The sequence below is a fragment of the Rhipicephalus microplus genome, chromosome X, assembly GCF_043290135.1.
Source record: "Rhipicephalus microplus isolate Deutch F79 chromosome X, USDA_Rmic, whole genome shotgun sequence".
In the NCBI taxonomy this organism is placed as follows: Eukaryota; Metazoa; Arthropoda; class Arachnida; order Ixodida; family Ixodidae; genus Rhipicephalus; species Rhipicephalus microplus.
Genome location: NC_134710.1, coordinates 457,102,463 through 457,128,530, shown reverse-complemented (window position 1 = coordinate 457,128,530; position 26,068 = coordinate 457,102,463). Strand labels below are relative to the sequence as shown.

The 26,068-nt window shown below is 45.2% G+C and overlaps 1 protein-coding gene across 6 annotated transcripts in view; it reads right to left on the bottom strand.

Moving 5' to 3' along the window:
- The window catches only part of LOC119160848 (sodium-coupled monocarboxylate transporter 1), a 407,992-nt gene that overhangs the window by 140,101 nt on the left and 241,823 nt on the right, over positions 1–26,068 (bottom strand). For all 6 annotated transcript variants that reach the window (XM_075880646.1, XM_037413103.1, XM_037413106.1 and 3 more), the window contains 4 exons: positions 25,320–25,460; positions 21,628–21,757; positions 16,756–16,841; positions 76–185 (listed from right to left, as the gene is read on the bottom strand). In XM_075880646.1, coding sequence (XP_075736761.1) covers positions 76–185; positions 16,756–16,841; positions 21,628–21,757; positions 25,320–25,460 — 467 coding nt within the window. The remainder of the gene's footprint in view (positions 1–75; positions 186–16,755; positions 16,842–21,627; positions 21,758–25,319; positions 25,461–26,068) is intronic.

The window sequence follows — 26,068 nt, the reverse complement described above, 5'->3', positions numbered from 1 at the left end:
AGTTAGCGTCACTTTTTGACGTCTTGTGAGATTGCGCGACAAATTTGAGTACTGCATAAATACATAAAACTTTACCTGTTCCAGTGAGAGTTACGCCCACATGTTTGTTAGTCACCTGAATGAGCGGAGTGATAATGTCAAAGTACCATAGTGCTGCTTGAGAGTTCACCATTGAGGACACTGTGCTGTCAACAGAAAGGAACAAAGCGAATTTCGAAAAAGACTGTCGATGAAAACGTTGCACTTTTGAAAAATGTCACTTACGATCACGCAGCCTTAAGAAAGCCATTTAGAATTTTTCAACTACAGCAAAGTTTACATCTACGACGACAAAAACAGTAACCCTAAAAGACAGTTTTATCTATCGCATGTTCCAAAGTCCCAAAATCAATAAAATTGTTGTCTTCTAGCAGGTCACGACATAAAAGCTATTGCATCAAGAAACTTGTCCATGATGCGATTCTGTTTAACTCTCAGTGAGGAGTGTTCAAATCGTATATATGAAGAGTTCTCTGCTTTATTTAAAGAAACCTATAGTGCGTATATCTAACGAACGAAAGTAGTTATAGTAGTTGAAGCAAACCTCATTATTTTAAATAATGACAGCCAGATATTAACCTCACAAAAGCTCGGTAACATCTTTGTAATCACCATTATCATTACCAGGCCACTCACATTCACTTCAGAGTAAACGCCTGTCTGATATTCATTCAAACGCAGCCGGAGGCACTGTTCGCTGCTGTTGCTGTTAACCAGTTTACTGGGAACCGAAGTGGGAGTTGAACGAGTGGAGAGACGCGGGCGACAGCTGACATTGTTGACGATACTGTGCGTCTGGCGGACGTTTCATCCAAGCGGTTCTTCAGTGCTTGTCTCGAGCAACCCACATCTATTTATTCTGCATTACTTTGTCTGAGATTTCATTACCAAGCATTTCTTTCTAGACAAACTATGTTCTCTTTGGTACTTTAAGGTTACAGCGATTATACCGTGTCTCACTGCTTCGTCCTCGATTTCAGCTGAACGCTTTTCCTGAGTCTTTATTTTTCTGTCCCGTACATGAACACCGGTAAATTGGAGCTGTTATTTGAGTCGATAGAGGTACATTTAATAGTCTGAGAATTCCTGCCAAACACAATCTACACTATTTCTAATTTTCCAACCATTCAATTGCTTCAGTCTAGTGGTTTATATTTTGAATTCCAGCTGTTTCGGGCACATTTCAGGTAGAGGCGGAAATGCCTGAAGCTCGTATGCTTAGACTTATGTGCAGGTAAAAGACGCAAGGTAGTCGAAATTTCCGGAGCTCTTATCAATTAATGGGTTTGGGACGTTAAACAACGACAAAGACACCTATATTAATTTCTGATAATCTGTGTGTGGTTAATACCTCCTTAGGTAGACGTACTCCTTTGAAACTTCCGGGGCCTTGCTACCTATCGCTAAACTGCAACTGCAATATGAGTTAATTACACCGCTTTCCATTGGGTGAGCAGGAGCAATGGGAACGAACAGTCAGAGCAGCGCACGGGGACAGCGGGGACGTATGCTTTCGACTCCCAAATAAAACAGCTACTCTGCGGTGGCATACTGCACAAAAACCGGCGCAGCCATCATGACTTGGCTGCACGCTGCAACACGCGTCCGATAAACGACAGCGCCTTCGGCAGCGCCACCGGAGGCTTACGTCACCACTGATGGCTATATCATGCAAGCTTCCAGACTCGGTTGTGTGATCGTTTTTCTAACTGTTCGAGCACAGTATCGATATTCTTGCCCTGGTGCTGCTACCACTTAATAAACTATCATTACGTTTTATGTTAGGATCCATCTTTAACCGACTCCGCATTTCACATCTGGTGACTTGGAAATGGAACCAACCACCCCATCTTGGCAGACTCGGAAGCCCTCTCGACTCTGCGCCAGCAGGTACAACAACTTACACAGCAACTGCAGGCCCAGCAACAGGTGCTTAAGCAGCAGCGCATGCTCATCGAATCGCATTCACCGGAGAATGTCACTGCTCTGGGCTCGGGCCATACCCCCAAAAGCTACGTTCCAGCGGTCGCTGTTAACTCTAGGCTGGTGCACACCGGCGACTAGAAGCGGTCGCGTGACCATTGCGACTGGTGACGAAAAAGCGACTGATGTTCACACCGGCAGAGGCTGCATGTGAGAGACCGGACGTCGCAAAACCGGAGAGTCACGTCCGGATCTCGTTATCAGCGAGAACTCTGGAGAACGGCGCTGATCAGCTGATCGCCGCCAGCTGAGTGAGCGGAGCAAACCAAGTGGGCCCATTTATTGTTTTCGTCCGCTTTCGCACAGTGTTCCTAACAGCGTCAAGTTCGATTCAAGCGAAGGACAAGACATTGTCATGGTGCTCGTGCGCTGTGCCATGGTGTCAGCGCTGGCATCACAGATGCCTTCAAAGAAAAAAAAAAGCCGGTAATGGGTGTGACCGTTCTTTTGATCAAGGGAGTTGACCGGCCATGCAAGCCGCCCGCCTCCCAAGCTGCGCTGAGACGACAATGAGTATTTCCGCGAGTCGTGCGTATACAGAAACTGTCATTGAATTTAACTTTACTCGCCACAGCTTACAATGCAGCACAAACGTGTCTCGAACGCGGTGTCTAAAGTTGTTGCCAAGGCGTGAAGTACAAACGCGTTCCAAACGCGCTGCATTGAAGGCGGTGACAAGTCAAGTTCAAGACAAACAAACGTTTCTGAACACGGGGAAAATATAGTGCACAATTTATTTTCTCTTTACTTTTACAGTGTTTAGCTTCTTGCGAATGGTATGATATAAGGAACTTTGTTGAAGTCCTGAGGATCAGTCTAGGACTGAAGCTGGCTGCTCCCACGTCGGGACAGAGAGGTGAAGCGCCTCTGCCTCCACACGCGCCCTCTGGACAGCCCTGAGTTGGTCCACCAGAGCGTCACTGTGCAGCATTCGCTGCCACCACTGTTTACCGTGAGAAGCCGCACCAGTCATTACCGAGCAGCGCTAGAGCATGTGTTCAATATTGAGCTAGCCCCCACACCTATACAATGAATTAAAATTCCGCAGTCCGGGTGGATTTTATTCAAGACAACCAGGGTGGGGTACGTCCGCACCTGCAGAAGTCCTAATGTAACTACCTGTGGCCTGTTAAGTCTAGAATATGGCAAGAAAAATTGCCTACACTTTAAGGAATAATGTTTTGTTATATCGTTGCACGTCAACAGCTGGTTCCTCAACTCCGTAACAGGAGATTTAGCTGCCTCAGGGATTGCACGACACACTAATCCTCGTGCTTCTCCGTGTGCCGCCTCGTTGAGGTTACGTGGGGCTCCCTCCACTGACGCCATGCACGCCGGAAACCAAGTAATGGTATTCGGAGTGACGTCCTTACCCTGCAGCAGTATGTAAGCCAATTTGCCATTACCTCCCCTCACTCCCCTCGAGAAGGCTTTAATTGCAGAGTGCGAGTCACTAAATACTAAAGCTTTTTCCGAATCAATGAGTGCTAGGGCAATAGCCACCTGCTCGGCGAACCCAAGATTTTTCGTGTAAACGGAAGCGGCATTTCAAACACTCCCTTACCCATCACCCACCACCACCGAGTAAGTGTCTATTCCGTTAATTCATGCTGCGTCAATGAAAGCAGACTCTTCCTCCTAATCTTTTGCCTCGCGAAACAAATTCATAGCTCTCGCCATTCGCCTCCCTACATTATTCACAGGTTGCGCATTTCGCGGAAAGAGGTAGACCATGATATCAGCCGTGATGTTCACGGTTAACTTGTGTAGGCGCGCACCATCACCACTCACCACCAATTCTCCGATTGACTGTAAGATATACCTACCAGCTGGCGTACCCAGCAGCCGCTCTCTCTGTGCTATACGCTGAGCCTCGGCAATTTCATTAAGAGTAATATGCAAACCCAGCCGCAACAACATACCATTTGGCGTACTCACAGGCAAACCGAGCGTCGCCCTAACGGCTTTTCTATTTAAAGCTTCCAATTTGTCTTTCTCCCCTTCTTTCCAATTAGGCATAGCAGCTACATACGAAAGATGGCAAAAAGAAATGCGTGAACCAAGCGCATCGCAGTTTCTTCTCCTAATCCTCTTTGCCTGTTACAGATCCTTCAGTTAAATTTTGTGGCCTCCTGTGTCTTCTTGGCAATATGCTGAATAGTTAAAATATTCGATTCATTTGCTTCAATTACAAAACCAAGGACGCTAGTAGCACCTACTTTTGGTACCAATGATCCATTGCTAGTACAAACTGTGAAGCAAGTGTCAACTTCCGGTACCTAATTCTTCAGCCTACAACCTAGCTTCTTGGAATTGAAGAATAACAACTCCGACTTTTCAGAGGAGCACTTGAGTCCCATAAGAGCCAAGCAGTTTTCCGTAAGTGTTACCACCTACTGCAGCCTATCCTCAAGCTCTCCATCACTACCGCCGACACTCCATACTGTGACGTCGTCCGCGTAGAGACTATAGCCAATACCCTCGACATTTTCCAAAACGTTAGCTATCTTTGACATCGCCCGATTGAACAACATTGACCAGAGTACAGATACTTGTGGTGTACCACGACAAGCCAAATTGAAGACAGAATACTTGATCTCTCCCAACCTGAGACATGCCCTTCTATCTCAAGAAAAGCCTCGACAAAGAGAAAAAGCCGTTACCCCAGATGCAAGTCTTACAGCACCTGTAGAATGAAGGAGTGTCGGAGATTGTCAAAAGATTTTTCCACATCAAGTCAAAATAGTACCTTAGTATCTCTTGTCCACCAATCAAGTAGGTGATGCATAATCCTAAGCATGGCATCTTGAGTCAAGAGGCCGGGACGAAAACCTATTATCGAGTGCGAAAAGACCCCATTGTCCTCAATATAACGAGTTAGCCTATTTAAAATGACATGCTCAGCGACTTTTCCCAAACACGATGTTAGCGAAACTGGTCTGAGATTTTCCAGCCCTAGGCTCTTGCCCACATTCGGTATGAGAACAGTAGTCGCTAGTTTCCACTCTTCTGGAAAAAATCTTTCTTTCCATCGGCTATTTATCTCCCACGTAAGGAACTCAATAGACTCCTCGCCTAACCTCCTAAACATTTTATAAGAAATGCCATCTGGTCCTGATGCCGATCGACGATTGGCATCCTGCAATGCCATCCGTATATCATTTTCAGTAAAGTACTTATTCATAAATATATTCTCATCCCCACTATATTCTAAACGGACGTCAGATGTATTCTGGCAGCTTTGCAGTGGAAGGTATCTCTCAGCCAAATTCTTCAGCACCTCTTCCTCTGATGAGTTTCGGCACGCCTCAAGGACCAGCTTATTTATCTTGAATTGCTATCTTGATTTGCTCTTCCAGCATGGGTGGCATTCGCGACGCTTTCAGAATGCGTTCCTTAATTGCGAAACCTCTACGCTGTTCATCTGTGCCCCATCGTTCAGCCAGTTCGTCTTGTGAACCGTCATCACCTGGTGCAGGCTTCGTCGGATGTCTTGAATTTCATTTTGACACCGTCCGCCATCCTAGATCTTCAGTATGTTCCTCTGCCGACTGCGCTTTCCCTTCTAATTGCAAAGCTGCCATGCCAAACGCGCGCGTCCCGCCACGTAGGGATGCCACGCGCTGTGCCAAGCGCTGGGCCAACGCGGCGGCAGTACAAAAGTTGAGATAATGTCCAGAAAATACTGGGGCACCTCAAAGTTCAATGTCTGCCGAATTTAGTCTTCTTCACGGAACGAATGATCTCAAATATGCACCACACAATCAGAAAATTGCTGCGGAAACATTCGCAAAAGACGGACCCGAAGTTGACACGTCCGCTCACCTCCCTTCTTGCGAATGCCGCCACGTAAATTCAACACTTTGCTCGAGCTGCTGCGCCCCGCCATCTCCAAGCCAAGTATTAAGTGCTGGCCATGGTGCCACAGACCCAGAGGAACACACTCATTTGTATCTGGCGGCAGGAAGCCAGCGCAATAAAAAAAACAAAGAAACAAAAATTGAGCATCGCTGATGGATTCAGGCAGCTTGCTGACCGCAGTCGCGCGACTGAGAAATCGGTCAGGAAGCGACTAGCTAAAGCAGTCACTTTGCGACCGTTTCCGACCAGTCGCAAATGGTCGCGCAACCGCTGCTACTCGCCGGTGTGCACCAGCCTTCATGCGTTACTACTACTATGACAGCTGCCGACCAAAACACGTGCCATGTCACTGTCAAGGTGCCATCATTTTGAGCGGTATTACCCGAAGATGGTTCGTCCCGGTCAAGGCCGAATTTGCCTTAGAGTGCATGAACAAGTCCAAACTCGCTACAATGATGTCGTCACCCACTTGCACGCGTATTGATTGATTTGTGGGGTTTAACGTCCCAAAACCACCATTTGATTATGAGAGACGCCGTAGTGGAGGGCTCCGGAAATTTTTACCACCTCGGGTTCTTTAACGTGCACCCGAATCTGAGTACACAGGCCAACAACATTTCCGCCTCCACCAGAAATGCAGCCGCCGCAGCCGGGAATCGTAGCCGCGACTTGCGGGTCAGCAGCCGAGTACCTTAGCCACTAGACCACCGCGGCGGAGCACCCACTTGCACGCTCGCGACGCCTACGAGGTCCAGGATATCTTTGCAACCCACCGATGGCTAGCCTTTTCAAATACCTCAAGATGGAACTGATACACCGCTTTTTGCTCTTCGCTGATCAGAATATGCGACAACTTCAGTCAGCCGAACTTGCCGAGCACAAGATATCGCGGCTCCTTTGCCACATGCGCACATTCTCAGGCAGCATGGAAGTCCAGTACTCGTTCTTGCGAGCACTGTGCCTTCAATGGCTTCCTTCGCACGTCCAGACAATTTTGCTGGTACAGCGTACACTAGCTCTCGACCAAGTTGCCGAGATCGCTGATCGCGTCATAGAGGTATCTCTGGCAGAGTCGTCGTCCACCGTCCAGGCTCTCACCGCATCGTCGAACACCACGAAGCTTGTACGCCACATAAGAAAACTTGAAAGAAAGATTGGCTCTACGTAACAACAGCCAGATCAACACCTTTTGACGCGCCCTTTCAGTACTACAAGCAAACTCGTAACCGTCCAACAGCCTCTTAGCAGCGTCCCCGTGAGAGCAGTTGTTACTACACTCGACACTTTTAGGATAAAGCTCAGCAATGTCAACCACACTGCTCCGCTGGTCACTAAGAAAACTCCAACGACAGCTCGTAGAGGCGGCTGCAAGTTGTCAGCGCAGAGGCCTTTGCATTTTCGTCACCGACCAAATCACGAAGCAGTGGTACCTTGTCGACAATGGTTCCGACATCTGCTGCTACCCAAGAGCCCATCTTCAAAGTCTTCACCCACTGACATATTTCGAGCTCAGCACGGTGAACTAAGCCACGATCGAGACGTACGGCTCGCTGCACCTGCACATGCAGCTCAAGAACCTAAGACCCAACCTTCACTGTAATTTGGTCAACGCCGACGTCACCGAAGCAATCATCATCTTAGACTTTCTAGCTCATTTTAATCTCCTCCAGGACTGCCGATACAATCGCCTTATTGACAGGACCACGGGGCATTCAACACCATGTCATTGAACGACTGCCCGACAACCAAGCATCCAGGTACTCAGTGGTGACAATAACTCACCATACTATGTTATCCTCGCCGAATTTCCCGGGCTGACGCGCCCCAGCGGACTCGCACGAAAAGTGCAGCTCACCATTGTGCACTGCATTCTGACCGCTGCACGCCCCCCGGTTTCCTGCCAGACCCACCGCTTTGCCCCACACCGCATGCGTACAGCCAAAACAGAGGTTAAGGCCATGCTCCACGAAAGAATCGCCTGCTGCTATGACAGCCCATGGGCCTCGCCACTCCCCCTGGTCCCGAAGAAGACTGAAGGCTGGCGGCCCTGTCGGAACTATCACACCCTCAGCGCGCAAACCCTCAATGCGCACACTATCTCGGAACGATACCCCGTTCACTACATACAGTATTTCACCCTTCACATTTATGACCGTCTTATGCTTTCCGTTCTTGACTTGGTGACGGCCTACGCACAGATACCCATGAATCTGCACAACGTCCTGAAGACAACAATAATCACACTCGTTGGCTTGTTCGAGTTCCCCTTTATGAGCTTCGGCCTGGACAAAACGTTCAGCGTTTTATCAACGAAGTCGTCCGCAGCCTCCACTTCTCCTTTGTCTATCATGACGACATACCGGTATTTTCCCACGACAGCGATCAGCACCACAGGCACTTTCGTCTACTGCTAGAAGGCCTCGATGACCACGGTCTACTTGTCAACACCCAAAAGAGCACGCTAGGCGCTTCCGTCGTCTGTTTCCTTGGCCACGACGTTTCATCTGATTGAACTCAGCTCTTCCTTCAACGCATTTCGGACCTGCAAAATTACCCTTGATCCACTACTGCTCAAGACGTTCGCCGTTTTCTTAGCACGCTGAACTTTTACAGACTTTTTTGCCACACGCTGCTGACCACCAGGCTAACCTGCACAATGTTGGAAATGGGACGTTGAACTCCACATAATAATCAATCAAAGCACAAAACGGCATAATCTATACCGACCAAAAGCATCTTATTGACGCCTTCTCTCAACGTCTTAACAAACTCCCACCTGTTAAGCAGAACCAACTATCGCTCATCGCACAGTTCACGACTGGCATCCAACATGTCAGCGGAAAAGACAACGAGGTCGCCGAAGCGCTTTCACGATGTCTTGAACACCCGATGGCCTGTTGCATGGCCCCTGGAATGGACACCGGAGAAGACATCGCCTCGGCTTTCTTCATCGCCCGTTTCGATGGCCCCCGCCGCGTGACCACCGACGCAAAGCGACAGTTCGAGTCTCACCCATTCAAGCTCATCGGACTGATTATTGGCTTTGTACGCTTCAGGACTAATAACTACCACCACTGAACCAGCGGAATATTCGAGCGTTTCGACCAACAGTTCAAAAAGTCGTTATCATGTGCCACTTGGACTCAACCTGGACCAAGGCCATCCCAGCTGTCGTCTATTGTCTTCGCACCACCTTCAAGACGCACATTCACGCCTCACATGCATAGGTCGTCTACAGGGAACCACTAAGCCAACAGGTGAATTTCTTGCTGTTCTGCCATCTTGCACTACGACGTCAGACTCCGAGGCACCATCGCTGCCTCCTGCTCGTTACCTGCAGGCAACCACAGCAAGCTTACACATTTTGTGTTCAAGGAGCTAGCATCATGCGCAGATGCCTTTCTCTGTGACTACACCGTCCGCAGGCTTTTTGAGCCATCCTAAAGCGGAGCCTACCCGGTCGTCCATCGCAACGACAGAAGCTTAACTCTTCGTCTGAACGAGAAGACCATCCGCGTCTCGATTCACCGGCTCAAGCCCGCATTTAACACTGCACCCGAATCACACAGCACCACTCCATCCGCATGCGTCTATCCACAACCGCCGACGTCACAGCCCGCTTCTTTCACGACACGCTCTGGACATCTGGTACGCCTGCCAGATTTCTACTGAGCATGAGGGCTCTGAACTCCGCTGGAAAGGGGTGGGCAATGTGGCCACATACTACGCACAAATCGGCGCAGTCAGAGTGACTCGGCTGCATGCTGCAACACGCTTCCCACTCGGTTGTCTTATGGTTACTGGTACCGTTAAGCAGAGCATCGGCATACTTTCCCTGCTGCTGCTACCACGTTAATAATCTCCCGTTACGTTTTATGTTGCAATCCATCCTTCACTGGCTCTACATCCCACAACTCTGCTCTGAGAAAAGAGCTAGTAGAGGGTGCACGTGATATCAGGCGTCTAATGAGAATGCATTGCCCACGCTCGCGCACCGACTTCGCGGACATGTTCAGACTTTCCATGCGTTCACACTGTCCGAGCATCCCGGCACGCCACCTCCCCGACCTTGTACGTTAGACCCTGCCCAGGCGACGCTGCAAAAACGCCACCACTAGCGCCACCATCACCACGCCAACAATAAATAGGTAGTGCGCAGAGAGCCGTCCGCATGCGAACGTGCATAGGCCCTCTTTTTTCGTTGGTCTTGAAGCGCGGTTTCCTAAAAATTAAGGACCTGGTGAGCTAATTCGTTCAATCTAATCTCGCTTCGTAAAAGTAAGAAGCTCATCAAAAGGAAGTGTGGGCACAATGCAAAAGTTGTTTCAAGTACTTCGGTGTGCTGCAACTGGCGGTTTACATCTAGTTTGAAAGAAGCACTCCAATGCGCGTTCAGTAACGCCTAAATGCATAAAAATTGGGCATGTGCATGTTGCCAAAGCGATGAAGTGCACACATGAAAAATCTATGCGATAAGAGGTACGAAGCTTGTTTTATCCGGCACGAATGTCCCTGGTGATTTCTCGCTTCCTCTGCATTGAACTGTTCCAATACACCTACTCGAATGCCCTGTTGACGATTTTCTTTCGTTTGTATATACTGCAGATGGAGATACATGCGTGTTCACTTTCTCAGTGTACAACGAAAGGCAAAGCAGATGCCTCCGAGATAGCTCCGGTAATCACGAAGACTAACGACAAAAAAAACTGATTGGGTTGGCGATCATTTCGCGATTGACCAGTATGACGCACGTGTCCGCAATCCTTGGTTAAAGCCGGGACTTAGAGCCTTCAAAGCTCTACGTTCATAATGCTATGTGGTAGCGACCACTTCAGATAATCGGTGGTCGCGGCGTGTTCGCTGTTTATTGTGGCCGGGCGTCACCTGTCCATGGTTGCTTTTCACGCACCACGGTCAGAAGATCTGTTAAGCTTCATAAACAAAGTTACGACGGTTCTCCGTCAAGGCTACTCAAAAAAATAACAGAACAATAAGAGGAGACCTACATTATCATACTTACTCAAACGAACGGCTGTGGAGAACGCGAGTGATTCGCTTACCCAACACGTTTGCAGCGGGCTGTATTTAGCGCTGTTGCCATTCTGCTTTGCGAAAGCTGCGGAAATTAGTAAAACTGAAGTCGTTTACGTGCGTGGCTATTCTCAACGCAACAGTGACGCAGACTGGGGTCTTTATTCATAGAGCGCGGAGCTGTTGCGTCTGCTCTTGTTTTCGTCTTCATTCAGGCGAATGAACCAGCACGCATTTCACGGCGGTTCGGCAACGCGTCTGACTAGCGGAATGAAATCCGTAGCTCTTTTTCAAAGTGTTCAGTGCGCAAATACATATAACATTTAGCTTCATCGTTGGTTAGTACGCTGTAGTTGCACCTGGTTGCGCAGCAAAATGTGTAAGGGTGTAAAGCTTTGCACTACTCAAAACTGTGTTTTGAGTAGTGGAGCGCCACCTCAAAATTGCGTTTGTGATGGCGCTGCACTACTTCATTTATTATGGCGAATTTTAATGCGAATGTTACTGCATTTGCGCTCTTATAACTTCGCTGATTTCGGTGGAGTACAAAAAACTGCTTTTGGTTGCCCTCAGTGTCGAAAAAATGCTCCTCTTTGACCATGGAAACACATAGATGGATGAATGGATGGATCGATGGATGGATGAATATGGCTGTACTATTTAGATCGGCCGGTGGCCTGCGCCAAGAAGCCGTAATACTCAACTAACCAAAGACTAGATTTATTTTTTTTAAATATTGAGGTTGAGGATTCGTACTTTGCAGTGAAAGGTTTAATTTTCACTCGCGCTTTGACTTTAGCCATCAATCAGATAACCTCCTTATAGTTAATTCTACCCGCTTAAAGTCTATTTTGCCCTCCCTGTCCCTAAGCCCCAGAGCTTTGAAAAACTCTGTGCCATCATCCTGAGCTATAGAGTGAAGCCTTTTACAGAACATTATCAAGTGTTCCGCACTTTCTTCTTCCTCTTCACACGCAGTGCATACCGTGTCTACTCCTTCGTATTTGGCCCGATAAGTCTTGGTTCGCAATACTCCCGTCCTGGCCTCAAAGAGTAGAGAACTACCCCGAGTATTATCATAGATCCTTTCCTTGGCAATTTACTGCCTAAAAGTTCGATAGTTCTCTATTGCGGACTTCTTAATCATGCCAATTCTTGACATATCTGTCTTAGCTTCCTTCACTTTCTTCTTAACAGATAATTGTTTTTTTAGTTTGGCCCCCTTCTGTCTAAGTATTTACCAGTCAATTTTCTGGTCCGCTTCCTCCATTTTGTATCGACATTCCTCATGTACAAGTAGCTGAATACCTTCCTAGCCCAACGTTCCTCCCCCATTTCTCTCAATCGCTTTTCAAATTTTGTCTTGCTGCTAGCTTTCCTGCCCTCAGATGATGTCCATCCCATATAACCTTGTACTCCCTGATTTGGTGTATTCCTGTGAGCTTCTAAAGTAAGCCTACCTATTCAACGTTGCTTAATTTCTAATCTTGCTTGAACTTCTGATCCCATGCACAAGACCGCATTGCCGAATGTCAGACCAGGAACCGACACCCCTTTCCATATCCCTCTCACAATATGCTACCTATTGTAAATCCAGTGCCCTGTTTTTATCACCGCTGCATTCCTGTTACCTTTAGTCGTCCCGTATATTTCGTGTTCACTTAGGTACTCGGCTCCATTGCTTGTCCATACGCCCAGATATTTTTTTATCTGTTATCTCTAGCCTGACCTCCTGTATTCTAAACTCACTACCTTCATTATCATAAAAAATGATCACAGCTGATTTTTTCTTATGAATTGGAAATCTAACCTATCTCCCTCATTACCGCAGCTGTCCATCAATCTCTTCAAATCTTCCTTGTTGTCGGCCATTAGCACTCTATCATCTGTGTACATGAATGCTGGTAGTGCCTGTTCAATAAGTTTTTGTTGTTTGACGAAAGAGATGTTGAAGCCCAGTCCAATTTTCCCCTAATTTGGCCTATACTCCTTGTAGGTACATCGTGAATAATAAGGGTGACAGGGAACACCCCTGCCTAAGCCCCCATTTTACCTGTGCAGGCTTGGATACCTGTTTTTCTCAATTTATCACTACCTTGTTACCTTTATAGATATCCTTTAAAATATTAGTGACTACATGTTCAACGCCTAGGGCGTCCAGTATTCACCACAATTCCTCTTGAACCACGCTATCGTACGCTCCCTTGATATCCAAAAAGGCTAGCCACAGGGGCCTGTGTTCCTTTTCTTCTATTTCGATTCACTGCGTCAATGAGAACAGACTGTCTTCCAATCTCCTGTGTTTCCGAAACCAATTCTGCAGTTCCCCCAGCACCCTCTCATCCTCCATCGATGCCTGCATTCTTTCTTTCATAATCTGCATCGCTAGCCTGTAGACCACTGATGTCAGTGTTAGAGGCCGGTAGTTGTTTATGTCAGCTTTGTCCCCCTTTCGTTTATAGATCATGCTCATCCTGCCAAGTTTCCATCCAGATAGGACTTCACCATCGATTATTATTTTGCTCACTGCCTCTCTTAAAGCCTGCTCAGACTTCGGACCTAATGTCTTTATCAGCATCACTGGAATGCTATCTGGGCTTGTTATTGTACTACTACGAACCATCTTCTCAGCCCTTTCCCACTCTCGTTTTGGAAATGAAGCATTGCGCAACTTGATTCATTCTTGTCTATCACGGTGTATAAAGCGCTTCTTTGTTGAAATTTTTCTGTCACCCTTGTTCTGATATATTCATTAGCTTCGTCCCCTTCTTGCCTAGCACCTTGAGCGGTAGTTATAAACCTCTGCTCTAGGCTTGTCTCATTTCTTAGGAAGTTTAGATGGTTCCGGAATTTCGAAGTTGCCTTTGTATCTTTTTTATGTACTTTTGCCAGACACTGAGCTCCCTTTCTTCTAATCTTTTCATTGATCCGAAGGGATGCATTTCTTCTACAGCTTAGAAAGTTTTCCCATTTTCTTTCAATGTCGTCAGTCGGTTCACATCGCTGCTTAGCATGTCTGTGTTCCCTAGAGGCTTTCCGACATTTTGCTATGGCTCTCTTAACTTTTTCATCCCACAACTTTTGTGTTTGTGTCTTCTGTTTCTGGGTGACTTGTCACATGCCATAGCAAGCTCTCGCTCAAACAGTCTAATTAGATTCATGTATGTCCACACTGTTATGTTATCCTCAGTGATTACTTTCTCTATTGGTTTAGTAGCTATTTCTATTTGCCTTTCTGAGTACAAATTTTCCTGTAGTTGCTCATCATGTCTCTTTCCCACTTTCACTGCTCTTCCAAAACTTAGCTTGATACGTTTGTGATCACTACCCAGACTTCTGGAGTCACTTTCATCTATGTTCATTCCCCTGAGCTTATCATACATCCTATGTGACATCAGTGCGTAATCTATCGTCGACTGCAGCCTTCCTACGTCCCAAGTTATTTGCCTTTCACACTTTTCGGTACAGTTGCAAATGATCAAATCATGCTTTTCACACATACCCAAGATCATTTTACCTGTCGGGTTGGTATACTCAACTATATCTTCTATTTGCGCATTCATATCTCCTAGTATAATAATCTGCCACTCTCCTCCTAACTCCTTAATGTCATTTGATATACATTCTATCATTGGCTGGTTTTCCTCTTTGGCCTTTGCTCCCGTCCATAAGTACACGAAACCAAGAAGTGTTGTTTGCCCTGCCACTTTCCCTTTTGGGCATAAATGTTCCTCGCACTCCTGCTTGACCCTTTGCCAGTCATAACTTCTATGAATGAATGCCCCGATACCACTCCCCTATCTGCTGCCTCTGTTCTATTACAATATTCCAACGTGTAGTCCGAATTGTTAGATGGTTGTTCCATGTCCCTAATATGTGTTTCGACAAAAACGTATACCAACGGCCTCTCCTCCCTTAGCTGTTCTTCTATCTCTTCACACTTCAGCCTGTTCCTGCCACCCTGCATAGTAATATACCCTATGTCTGAATCGGATCGGTGCTCGTTGCTGCGTCTATTTCTGCCCCGGACTCTACCGATCTTAGATACTGGTGCCACTTCGGAAGCGTATCTGTTCATACCACCTGTCAAGGAGTCTCCCTCGTCGTTTTCCTCGTTACTAGCTATCCTGCACCCCGAAGGGCCCGCGTTCCCCCCCAAGAAAGCTACTTCGCGTCCTGCAAGTCGCCAGCCCACCTCATGATCTAGCCGCCCATCGAAGTGAATTCTGTCTCGTTGAAAACCACCCCACCTATGCACCTATCTATTTATTTCCACCACCTCAAAGCTTTTCTCTCGACTCATCTTCATTATCTATTACTTTGCGTTGACAACCGTTCTTTGCAGGCTGCTGTCACGCACCGGTACCTCCAGTGTCATGCATATCACTACCTGTACCTGAGGAGAAGTGGCGCGCAGGTCATCGACCCCTTTCGCCAGTGTGCTTGCTAGTCCTGCTGTATCTTCCACACGATGCGCACGCTTTTGCGCCACCATCGGAACGCGCCGGAACTCGCGAGAGCACATTTAGTGTAGTTAAAACTGCTCGTGCGTGTCCAAAAAAGCGCTATTAGAGCACTTTGGCTGTTATATAGAACCCCATAAATTTAAGCAAGTAAGTCAGAATTTTACGTGCAGGAAGAAAGGTGTCAGAATATGACACACACAAAAGCATCCATCCAATCTGCTTTTCACATATGACACAGCCCAACCACTGCCTGCAAAGGCTCTGGTTTAATCAGGGACTTTCATTTTTTTCTTCACTATATTTCAGCATGTCTCTTCTCTGGCCAAGTAAACCATCGTAAGCCACTGATGGAATCGGTGCCTTGTACTTTGCTCTTACTTATTTTAATTTTTTCATAGTTACTTATCCTCAAGTACGTTGTTTCGCGCTCGCCAGTTTCAATAACATTCTGTACCGGAAATCAATGACGAAAATGTCACCCAAATGGAAGTCCAAGAATATAAAGACATAAATAAACAAAAATTATATATATATATATATATATATATAAACCTAATTATAAACATTACGCAACAAAGCTCAGCAAGTGTAAGCAAAACGAGCAAAACAAAACAAACAAGTAGATTAACTCCAAAAATCTGCGAATATATAGTGTTTTAACGTATAACAATTGCAACGCGCCAATCGCGTTCTAGTGACTGGGAGCCTTCGATATTTCTTATAGGCTGAAGCGCGCAACAAGAACAGTTAAATATATTCTAGAATTGATGCAGCAACCTATAATAAAGCTAGAAACTACTATCCTACACGCATAAAAGCAGTATTGCAAATTACATTATTCAACGTCTGATACGCGGATGTCATCATGCTTTGGGTGCCATTCATTTCCTGGAAAAAGTTAATTGAAATGAAGAGTCTCGTCATAAACATGCCGAAAGCTGCCTTGTTCAGCGTCATGAGCACGTGGGAATGTAAAACCAAGGTATTCAATGTGACGGAAACGACCGTACTTTCCTTCTTCGCGTGCGACGTGAAGAACATACAACATATTTTTCTTATTATTGTTGTTATGACTTGTGTTATTATTATTATGGTATGGGTGTAAGGTTATTGTTCTAATTATTACCTACAAACAAGAACAAACATTCGCAATGAAATGATTTGCCTTTCCATACCATTTTAGCACAGTGCTGCTTTACAGTTTCGCTATTTCAGGAACCTGTTCATAAGAAATTTCAGGAATACGTGCAAGTGCGTACACTAGTGAGAAAAAGTAGTGTTGACAAGCATCATAGATTTCTGTGATTAATCAATTGTTGTGCCATCACCTTATCACATTATTACATGGCAATACATAAGAAAGAAAGCGGAGTACCTTATTGATGCACTCACAACGCCGGCCAAAAAAATCCCTGAGATGCCTGATCCGCTTAACTCTTGTGTTATAAAAAATGGTATCAACTGAAAGAAAAATGGTGCATGAAAATTCTCATAAAATTCATGTTGTGGTGTTTTGTAGTTACTAAATACACAAAATTGTCAGGCTCTTTTTTCTTTGTTTACACTCGAAGAACAAGGAATATCTCTGGGTGGAGCGATTTCTGCAACACGGTGTGCAGCCATCGTTAACAAAGAGCTGTACTACTGGCAAATGTCCTTTCAAATGGTGTAAAGTACAGCTCGATATTCCCGATCTAGCCACTGGTAATAGCTTCGGTTTCATTTTTATTTGCATCCCTGTTGCACTGACCCGGCGGAGCTCAACCCAAGGAGCGCGCTGCCATTGTCAATGACGGCTTGGATGTTTGAGGAGGCAAGACAGGGGTGCGAAGCAGGGTAGATATGTAATTGCCTGTAACGGCCTTGGTAGACGGTGCGTCCTTTAAATTCTGATGCGAATGAAACCAGCTTGCGCAATAACAAAATTTGAAAAAGCTCTTAAGAATCTCTTCAACAATTTTTGTTTCATGTTCGTATACGGTACCAGAAATTTTGTCTAAAAAAGAAGTTTGCCAACTACTCAAGAGTGCATCAGCTGCGTGTTCAGCAGGACGTCAGCTCGACAAGGTATAAGACACGAGTATGCGGAGCCGCTGTTTGCACTTGTTCTTCATTTTGCTAAGGAATAAAAAATATTTATTTAAGTTGGAAGGGCCACATAGCCCATCTCCACCTAGCTGGCTGACATCCTTAGTCCGGGACGTCATTATTCGAAGCCGCCACACAATCCCGGTCGCTCAGAGTTCACTGTTCCTCTAGTGCAGAGCTATTGAGCAGGGTTGTCTGTTTGTTGGGGTAGGAGATCAGGGTTAAGGTTGGATTTATTTAGCAGGCAGAATTTATGGTTTTGTGGAGCCACGAGACTAACTTGGAATGTTGGCGTAACGCTACAAATATTTCCCAATTGCGAAGTTGGATCTCAAATTTTGTAGAATATCAGCGAAGTGCACATCGCGAACTTCTGCCCATTAACAAAATGTTTAGCAGGGGCTGAGTTCACAGAACCTCTGTTTAGTAATTGTGCTTTCCACTGGTTAGCCGGCTAAACTAATGGCATGTGCCGCATAGTGAAAGGCTGGCATATTATCTTACAAACAAGTTTAGCGGAAGAGGCTTTTATGATTACGGGCCTACATAACCGAAGTTCCAAGCACTGCTTCGCTTTCACATCCTTATAAATCACACATCATTTTTGTTCAGTAGTGAAGTGGACGTCCGAAGGATCACCATTGCAGAAACCTTGTGTCAGGATGTCTTATCAATCCCCTTCGTTTTGCCTGTTGCACCACGGTGCATTAGGCTTACTTGATCTTTACCGAGGAAGAGTTGACTGAGTGATGTAATATACATGTTAAAAGCGTTGAACAACTTTGTTGTACCACGAAAAATGCCTATTGCAGTTGAAGTAGTTGTTATTGCTGGCAGAGACACGTAATACACGCCTGGAAATTGATTGCAGCCATCATCCGTATCATAGAGAACGAGACATTTTTTCGGTATTCTGAAAATTACCTTACCACGTGTATTTGAAGGCGCTGTTTAGAACTAGCTCTTCAATTTGACGAGCGAGATTTTATGGTTATGTGACGTAGTGAAACCAACTGGTGATGTTCGCGTAAAGTGGCAGTCTTTTTGCTATAGTGAAGAGCTAATAGCGAAAAATGCGCGAAATCGAAATCGTTTGTTCATCTCAATTTGCACCTAGTACTTAACGCTTACGCACTTGTTATTGAAAGAAAGACTGTCCACGTGTGTAATGTAGTTCTTTAAGTGACATGATGAGCCAGCAAATGCGTGAGACCATAAAATTAGCTTTACCACAACAGAGAAATGACAAATTTGGAATAAAAAATAGGTTTATGTAATTTCTCCCTGCATGTTAGCCCTGGTTAATACCATTCATTGGCGATTCTGCATACTTACGTCTTTCTACGCCACTAACATGCAGTAGAAAGAATAAAACAAGAACTGTGAGTTTCGCCATTTTTATATGAAAATAAGTTTTATACGTTTATATGAAATACGCAAAATACGTTTTTTCTAGCATGTACTTCTTAGGTATTTTGTTTGTACAAGCTCGATAAGACAAGCATACAGGTACGCAAAAAGAGATGCATAAACACCACGAGACGAAGAAAAGGTCAAATAAAAAAATTTAGTCGTTTAGAGCGCCTTTGAAGACGACACAATTGTGCTTAGGTTGTGCTTAGGCCGGCATGGCACCCTCACTCGAAGACACAACCGTGTTCACACCTTCTGTCAAATCTGTGATGAGAATTTTAGTCCAGCTTCGCAGTTTCTTTAGTAACCTTGTATGTCGGGTGAAAATTCACGAATTCATGGTAGTTATTTTCGAGCAGATGAAAGTGTGGTGCGTCCAACAGACGCTTTTATTTTTGATCGAGTGCAATCACTTATGCGGGAAGAGCCCGTTTAAATTGCTGTCTTTCGATAATGCTTAAACAGCCAATAATTCACATTTAGCATATTTGTTACAAAAATAGACAATGTGTATACGATCCTATTGTAGGTTCAATGCGGCGATGAGAAACTTTATTACGTAAAAGTGCATGTACTGTAAAAAAATTATTTGAAGTGGAAGGAAAACACTTGTCCTCCAGTGACCCCCTCTATTTGGAGCAATTTTTATTCCGGACCTCCGAAGCAAAATGGTCACTCCGGCTGGCCGGAGGAATTTCATGGTGAAGCCACAGTACTTTTACCAGATATTTCACTCCAGACGACTGGAGCAGTTCCGTGGCACAGCCGCAGTACTTTTAGAGACGATAATCTTTTTTGGCGACCTTCAACGCAAAAATTTCGGTCTGTCTGTCTGTCTGTCTGTCTGTGTGTACGTTTGTCTGGTTGTCCACCCTTAATGGTACCTTAAACGGCACCAAAGTAACCAAACGATTCTCCAAACGGCCGACCCCTTCTGCAGCGCCCATCAATATGGCTCAAAATTCAGCGTTCATACTTATGCGACTGTTGTCAATTAAAAAGCAATTATTGCGCATATCTGAGGCACTATAACAACAAGTGAATATTATGTATGTGTAATTTTTACTAGAAAACGCATACATAGGTTTTTTTAAGGATCGTAGCCTTTATAACGCTGCGCTGGCCATGCGACGCTTGCACGACAGGGCAAGTGTTTCCAAAGCTTTGCTAAGACGACACGGGGGTGGCACCTACTCGTCGCCTTGCGTTTAACCCCTTATCACCGCAGAGATGGGCGCGCACCATGCGCGCCCTGTTTTCTAGGATTACTGCAAGCTAGCGCTCATGTTTCACGTGTGGCGTGACTTTATGCGCTCGTTCGCCTCCGCTGCACGCTCGAGGCACTCCAACGCAGCACCTCCAGAATACCATTCACCAATTTTCTTGCGCAGAACATCAAATAAACGTTTTGTACACTCTCTGCAGACGCAAGACTATCGTTTTTCGACGGCATTTGCGGTGTAACATGCAGATAGGGGGCTAACGTTTTACAGGTATTTCACTCCGGCTGGCAGGAGGGTCTGTGTGGCATTCGCGGAGCATTTTTTGCTGGTTTTTCGCTCTTTCTATCTGGAACTGTTGCGTGGCTCCTCCGAAATGCTTTACGTATGTTCTTGCATTGAGCGAGATCAGTATTTTTGTTAAAAGAGTTTTGTCTGCTGCTAATTCATTCTATGATAATCGCGTCACGCGTTGCTTAGAAGAAGGAATTCTCAGCTCCTAAATACAGTTATTGTGATGTCATGCTATGCTTTTTTTAACCTGCCTCGGCAACGCACTCACACTGACTGCTGGCCGGCTCGGTGCCGACGACTTAGCGATGCCTTCTGCTTATCGCTTCGAAGTTGCGAAATATCACTTTTCAGGAAGGAAGCACAAACAATGACACCAGTTTGATTTTGTTACCGCTGGCAGCTCTTCATCATTCGGCACAGAAGTGAAGTATGCGTGACGTTCAGGTTTGGAGGCTTGCGCTCAGAAGCACACGGCCGCTAGATGATAAAAGAAACACGAGAGATCCATCAGCTCAACATGACTCCTAAAGCGCGCGCTTCTTGCACTGCCGGCTTCAAGGCCACCAGACAGCAAAAGGCAACGATTTGCGAAAGTCTTCAAGACAGCTTTGCAGCAGTTTTTTTTCTTAGAGCAGGCCCGTGTTTCTGTTTGCAGAATGCTTTCTTCACTCGTGCTTATGCAGCTCCAGTTCCATTGAAAGTGTGTTGACTCAAGTTAAGCCATGAAGCACAATAAAGCAATACCATTGTTGAAAAAAAAAACATCTGTGGTGGGTGCATACCTTCACGATTTTTGAAAATGGTACTCGGGGGGGGGGGGCTGCCGAAACCGTGCTGCCGAACTGCTGCGCGTGCGTTCGGCAGCACGGTTTCGAAGAAAGGAATAATCGCGCTGACGTGCAGCCAATGGCATGCATGCTTGGGTATGACGCAGAAAATCGCAGCCCTAATTGTGCAGCCAATGGCGCACGACGTAGAAATATACAGAATGACGTAACTGATGACGCAGCTTTTGGGGAGCGTTATGAAAACTCGTTTTTAATGGTACTTTTGTTTCCCCTAGACTTTACAGCTTTGGCTGTAAAATGCAGTGTTCCTTTAAACTAAGCACTTTCATGGTAGCTGCTCAAGCTGTACAACGTTTCAGAAATGCTATAATGGAATATTATACGTCGGCCTTATATTTGCTTTTAGTGTCCCTGTTACTAAAGATTCAAAATAAATATACTCACTTGGTCAATTCTCTCAATAGAGCCAAGAAGGTGGGGATCGCAGCCGCTATACTTACAGGTGAGAGCTATGGCGGCACCTGTTAACAAGGCGTAGTAGGCGCATGTCATGAGGGTCCCAACGATAAGAGTCCTGCAACGCGTGCAATACAGTGTAACGCCGAAGACAAACATTGCGTAAGCTCCCAGAAGCACAACTTTGCACACTTTTCCAATGAACAAATACAGTGTACGTTGTTGTGCTTTCGAAAGCACAGCAATGATGTATGGCGATGCAATTATTTGAGGTCTCTAAGAAATTTCTATCATAAAACTTGAAATTGTTAGAAGGCGCTGCAATATAATAATTTCAACACAATAAATCCGAATAGAAAATAATGCAAGCTTCGATAAACATACATTCATTATTTACAAATACTGCAATACCATTAGGAGTTTTCGCAGGATAGGACACAGGTATATGATGTTGTTACGAGAAACTGCTTTATGATTCTATTTACATTGTACAGAAGTCGGCGAGCACGATGGTGCCACTCCAGCACCAATCAAAACTGACTTGTTCCTTCTTTCATTTTATGCAGCCGCGCTGTGGCGGCTGGGATGTATTGATATGACTTCAAGGGTTACCAAAACCATTAGAAACAAAAAAGAAATACATCTAGTACAACAACAATACAGATATATGACAAAGTACAAATAAACAAATTACAGCATATCCACGGAGTGAATCAATATGAGTGGTGCAATGCGTCTATCCGCCCGTCTGTTTGTCTCTGCCTGTGGATATGCTGTGTTGGCTACGTTTGAGAGACAAACTGCTAGACCAGAAGGAACTTCTCCGCTAAAAAACACGATCAGGTTTTTCTACATCTAACAAGAAGACAATGTAAGGCTAGCTAGCAAGAAGTAATGTGAACAGCAATACTGTAGCAGTCGCACGGTCACTGTGCAGGCAGCTTCGTAAGAAAAGACCACTGCACAGGAGGAAGCAGCATTCATTGATGAAAAGTGCAGGTGAAATCAAATAACTAGCTGGGTTGTGGGTTTGCAGCTGAGCATGATAAGAGTTGATCAGTGGCTTGAGTTAGGCGTCTGTTGGTTTCAATCTTAGTTTACTGAAAAGTGCTGCTAAGAAAAACACCATTTCATGGCTGACAGAGTGAAATCTCTCACAATAATTCAATGCATTTACCACGAGTATCACTTCCCACAAAGCCGTCCTGTATTCTTGATACAAGCAGCCAGTTTGCACAAGGAAGTGAAATTACACGCTTTCATGTAGGTGGCCATTGTACTCGGTAGGTTAACCCTGTGAAGTCATTTTGCGCAGAGTACTGGGACGCTGCCACACTAGCGTCCAAGTACTTGCACTGGGAGGAGCTGGTCCCAGCGCCATACTGGGCCCATAATCAGGCGTGGCACTGGATGCTGGTACCCAGTGGCGCTGGTTTTTGCAATGGGGATACCACTAAAAATAATGATCACTATGGCTCCCATGGAGCAAAACTAAAACTTGTTTAATCTGACTAAGAAGCACGTCGTCAGTACGTCAACTTCCAACCTAAGTCGATTGAATTGAAGGTTCCAGAAAGCAGCATACTGGGAACAACTTTCTTTGTTTTTTACAACAATACCTATATGAAAGCTTATGACAACGGTAATATATTACAAGCGCTGGCAATTGATTCGTTCTCACTGAGGAAAGTTGTTTTGCTATACATGAAGAGAAAAGTGAAGTCCGCTTTCTTAGAACTTGCAGATAAGGTGCCAGCAGAATAGGCCTATACCCAATAAGTACAAAATCAAGTGTTTCTTCTTTCAGGATTCTAAGATACAACGAATGACCAGTTATTGCTCTGACCATTTGAAAGTAATATACAAAACATTAATAAATTTTCGGAAACATTTTTAGCAGACATGTCCTGGAATGAACATGTAAAATATATATTACCAAAATAAGTTAATCTGCTGATGTATTATGCCAGATGATGATGAAGGAAAACAATTAATTCTGTTAGGTACGTAATGGGAGAGTGGGGAGCAGTCCACGCCTCGTACAAACACTAGGTGGGCACCCCTTTACGGGAACCCATTGGCGACGTTCAACCAAGGCCCGTCGGGCCACCTCGTCAGAGCAGCTGAGCAGGGCTGCCTCCCAGTCTTTGCGGCAATGGTTCGTTAGAAGGATAAGATTGGGAGCTCTTGACACGCCCACATCCCGCGGAAAATGTCAGACTAGTTATCATCACAGTGCGGGCACTTCCCTGCGCAAGCGGAGTTGAAGTGTTTTAGGATCGCCGGGCACAATAAAGTTTTGGTGTAAAGGCGAAGGTGGGTGCACCCCTCCACCTTTGTGAGGCCCTTAAAGGATTTGGGATAGATCTTGTGGCCGAATGAATACAACTGAGTGACCTCCTTAAGTGTTTAGGCGGGATTAGGTTTTAGGTCCAAATCGGGATGGGAAGAGAATGGTGCCCGGAGAGTGCGTGCGTGAGCATCGGCATCGGCCGACTAATTACCATCAAGGCCCGTATGAGAGAAAGCCTAAATAACCGTTTGGTGTTCGAAGGCAGCTGGGTACTGGCTGTTCTGCGAAATTTTGTACGCTAGAGAGGATACGTATACCGGAGTCGTTACACCTCCCCGGTAAACGTTAAAAAATGTTATATTTATGTCGAAACTCTTGTTTTTATGTTCAAACTCTTGTTATATTATCTATGTCCAAACTGTTGTGATAACGCGTACTCATATAGGACAATACAACTGCTTCATTCGATCACTTCAATCGAAGTTTCACACCCTTCCATCATTAGAGAGTTCTGGTTCTTGGAACGTGGAAAAGCTCATCTTCAAAAACATAAATTATGCTGATTACACCTGTATAAGAATATACAATATTACGGACCCACAAAAGTGCCTACTCTAGTAGAGTGGATCTGTTTGAAAAACTTCCAAACAATACGGGAACTACAATGCTCACTTAAGACGAAAAAACTGCGCAAAACTTGGACAAACACAAGCTGAAGACACGACAACAGCGAGGACTTACAACTGGCTTTGCGTTGTTTTTTTTCTCTCATTTAGGCATAAACCGAATCGCCGAAGCCGCAACCCTACAATTTTTTATCCTTTTTGATATCGCACACCATGCTTTGTTTTTCTCTAACATACATTACATGGAAATAAACGCATGAGTACACAATGCCAACAACACTTTATGATCTAGACAAACAAATTGATGGCGTCCTCACAATTGCTACCAAAAACTTACTTTGACTTTCTGTGTGATTGTTATGCAAATTCTCATATGTGTTTAATTAAGCTTATGCAAAACTTTTTATTTCGTACAATAGTAAGACGTATTGTATTTGTGTGTATTTGCAAAATAGGTGAACATCAAAAGTATCAACCACGTCTGTAAGCAGGAACGACGTAACAAATCACTGTCACTGCTACTGAAATGGTGGCCACAGCTTTCTCATATTTGAATATTCATGGCGAAATGAATGTTGTTGAATAATTCATTGAAGTGAGCAAGCCTTGGCGGGAATGTATGTACTGCTGCAGCTTTTATGACCCCATCATTTACGCCACCCTTAGTTTTTTTTTTCACTTCAGTTCGTCAAGTTGCAATGAAATGTCAACAATTAAAAAAAGAGAAATTTTTCGTCACCTATAATAATAGCAGCACTCACAATTTCGCCTCCTCAAGAGTTCTGGACGCCAGGTAACGCTGGACAGTACCTTGGTCAAAGCAGATACGGTTCAGAAACATAGAGGATGATGCAATTATTACTGCCCATGTGTTTTCGTTGGTGCTGAAGTCGACGGTAATGCTGCGATAAAAGCAAAACTGCATATGCCTTTTCAGAACACACACGACCATGCATACGCTCGTTATAGGCGCGCGCGCGCCCAAACAAACACACATGAACACTCGCACAATCATGCACACGCACAGACACATGCAACCAAACCCATACTCGCACAATTACGCACACTTTTTTGCTTTATTTCCCCTACCTCTTCCCCTTTATGCCCGGTCTACACTAAATTTGTTTAACTCACCCACCCGCTAGACAGTGTCACATACCCTTAGGCTGGTATGTGCCACCAGTATGTGGGCATGTGTCACATGTGATTGACACTCAGCATCTAACCAGAAAGGGCGTGAACACTCATCGGTACTTTTAATGTTGAGCCTTCAGAAAAAAAGCAAACATCGGCAGCGTTGACCTGACGAATGCAAAAAATAATTGTCTGTGTCCACCAGGAATCGAACCACAGGATTTTGTGAGGCATCAGGTATTTTAAGACAAAACCACGGCAGGACTCCCAAACTACATTTCAAATAGACCCTGAAGTTTGTGAAACGTGAGTTGTTGCTGCAGTGTTATAATATGCAATTATATGGACATTACATGTGAACTTCCTAATACAGCAG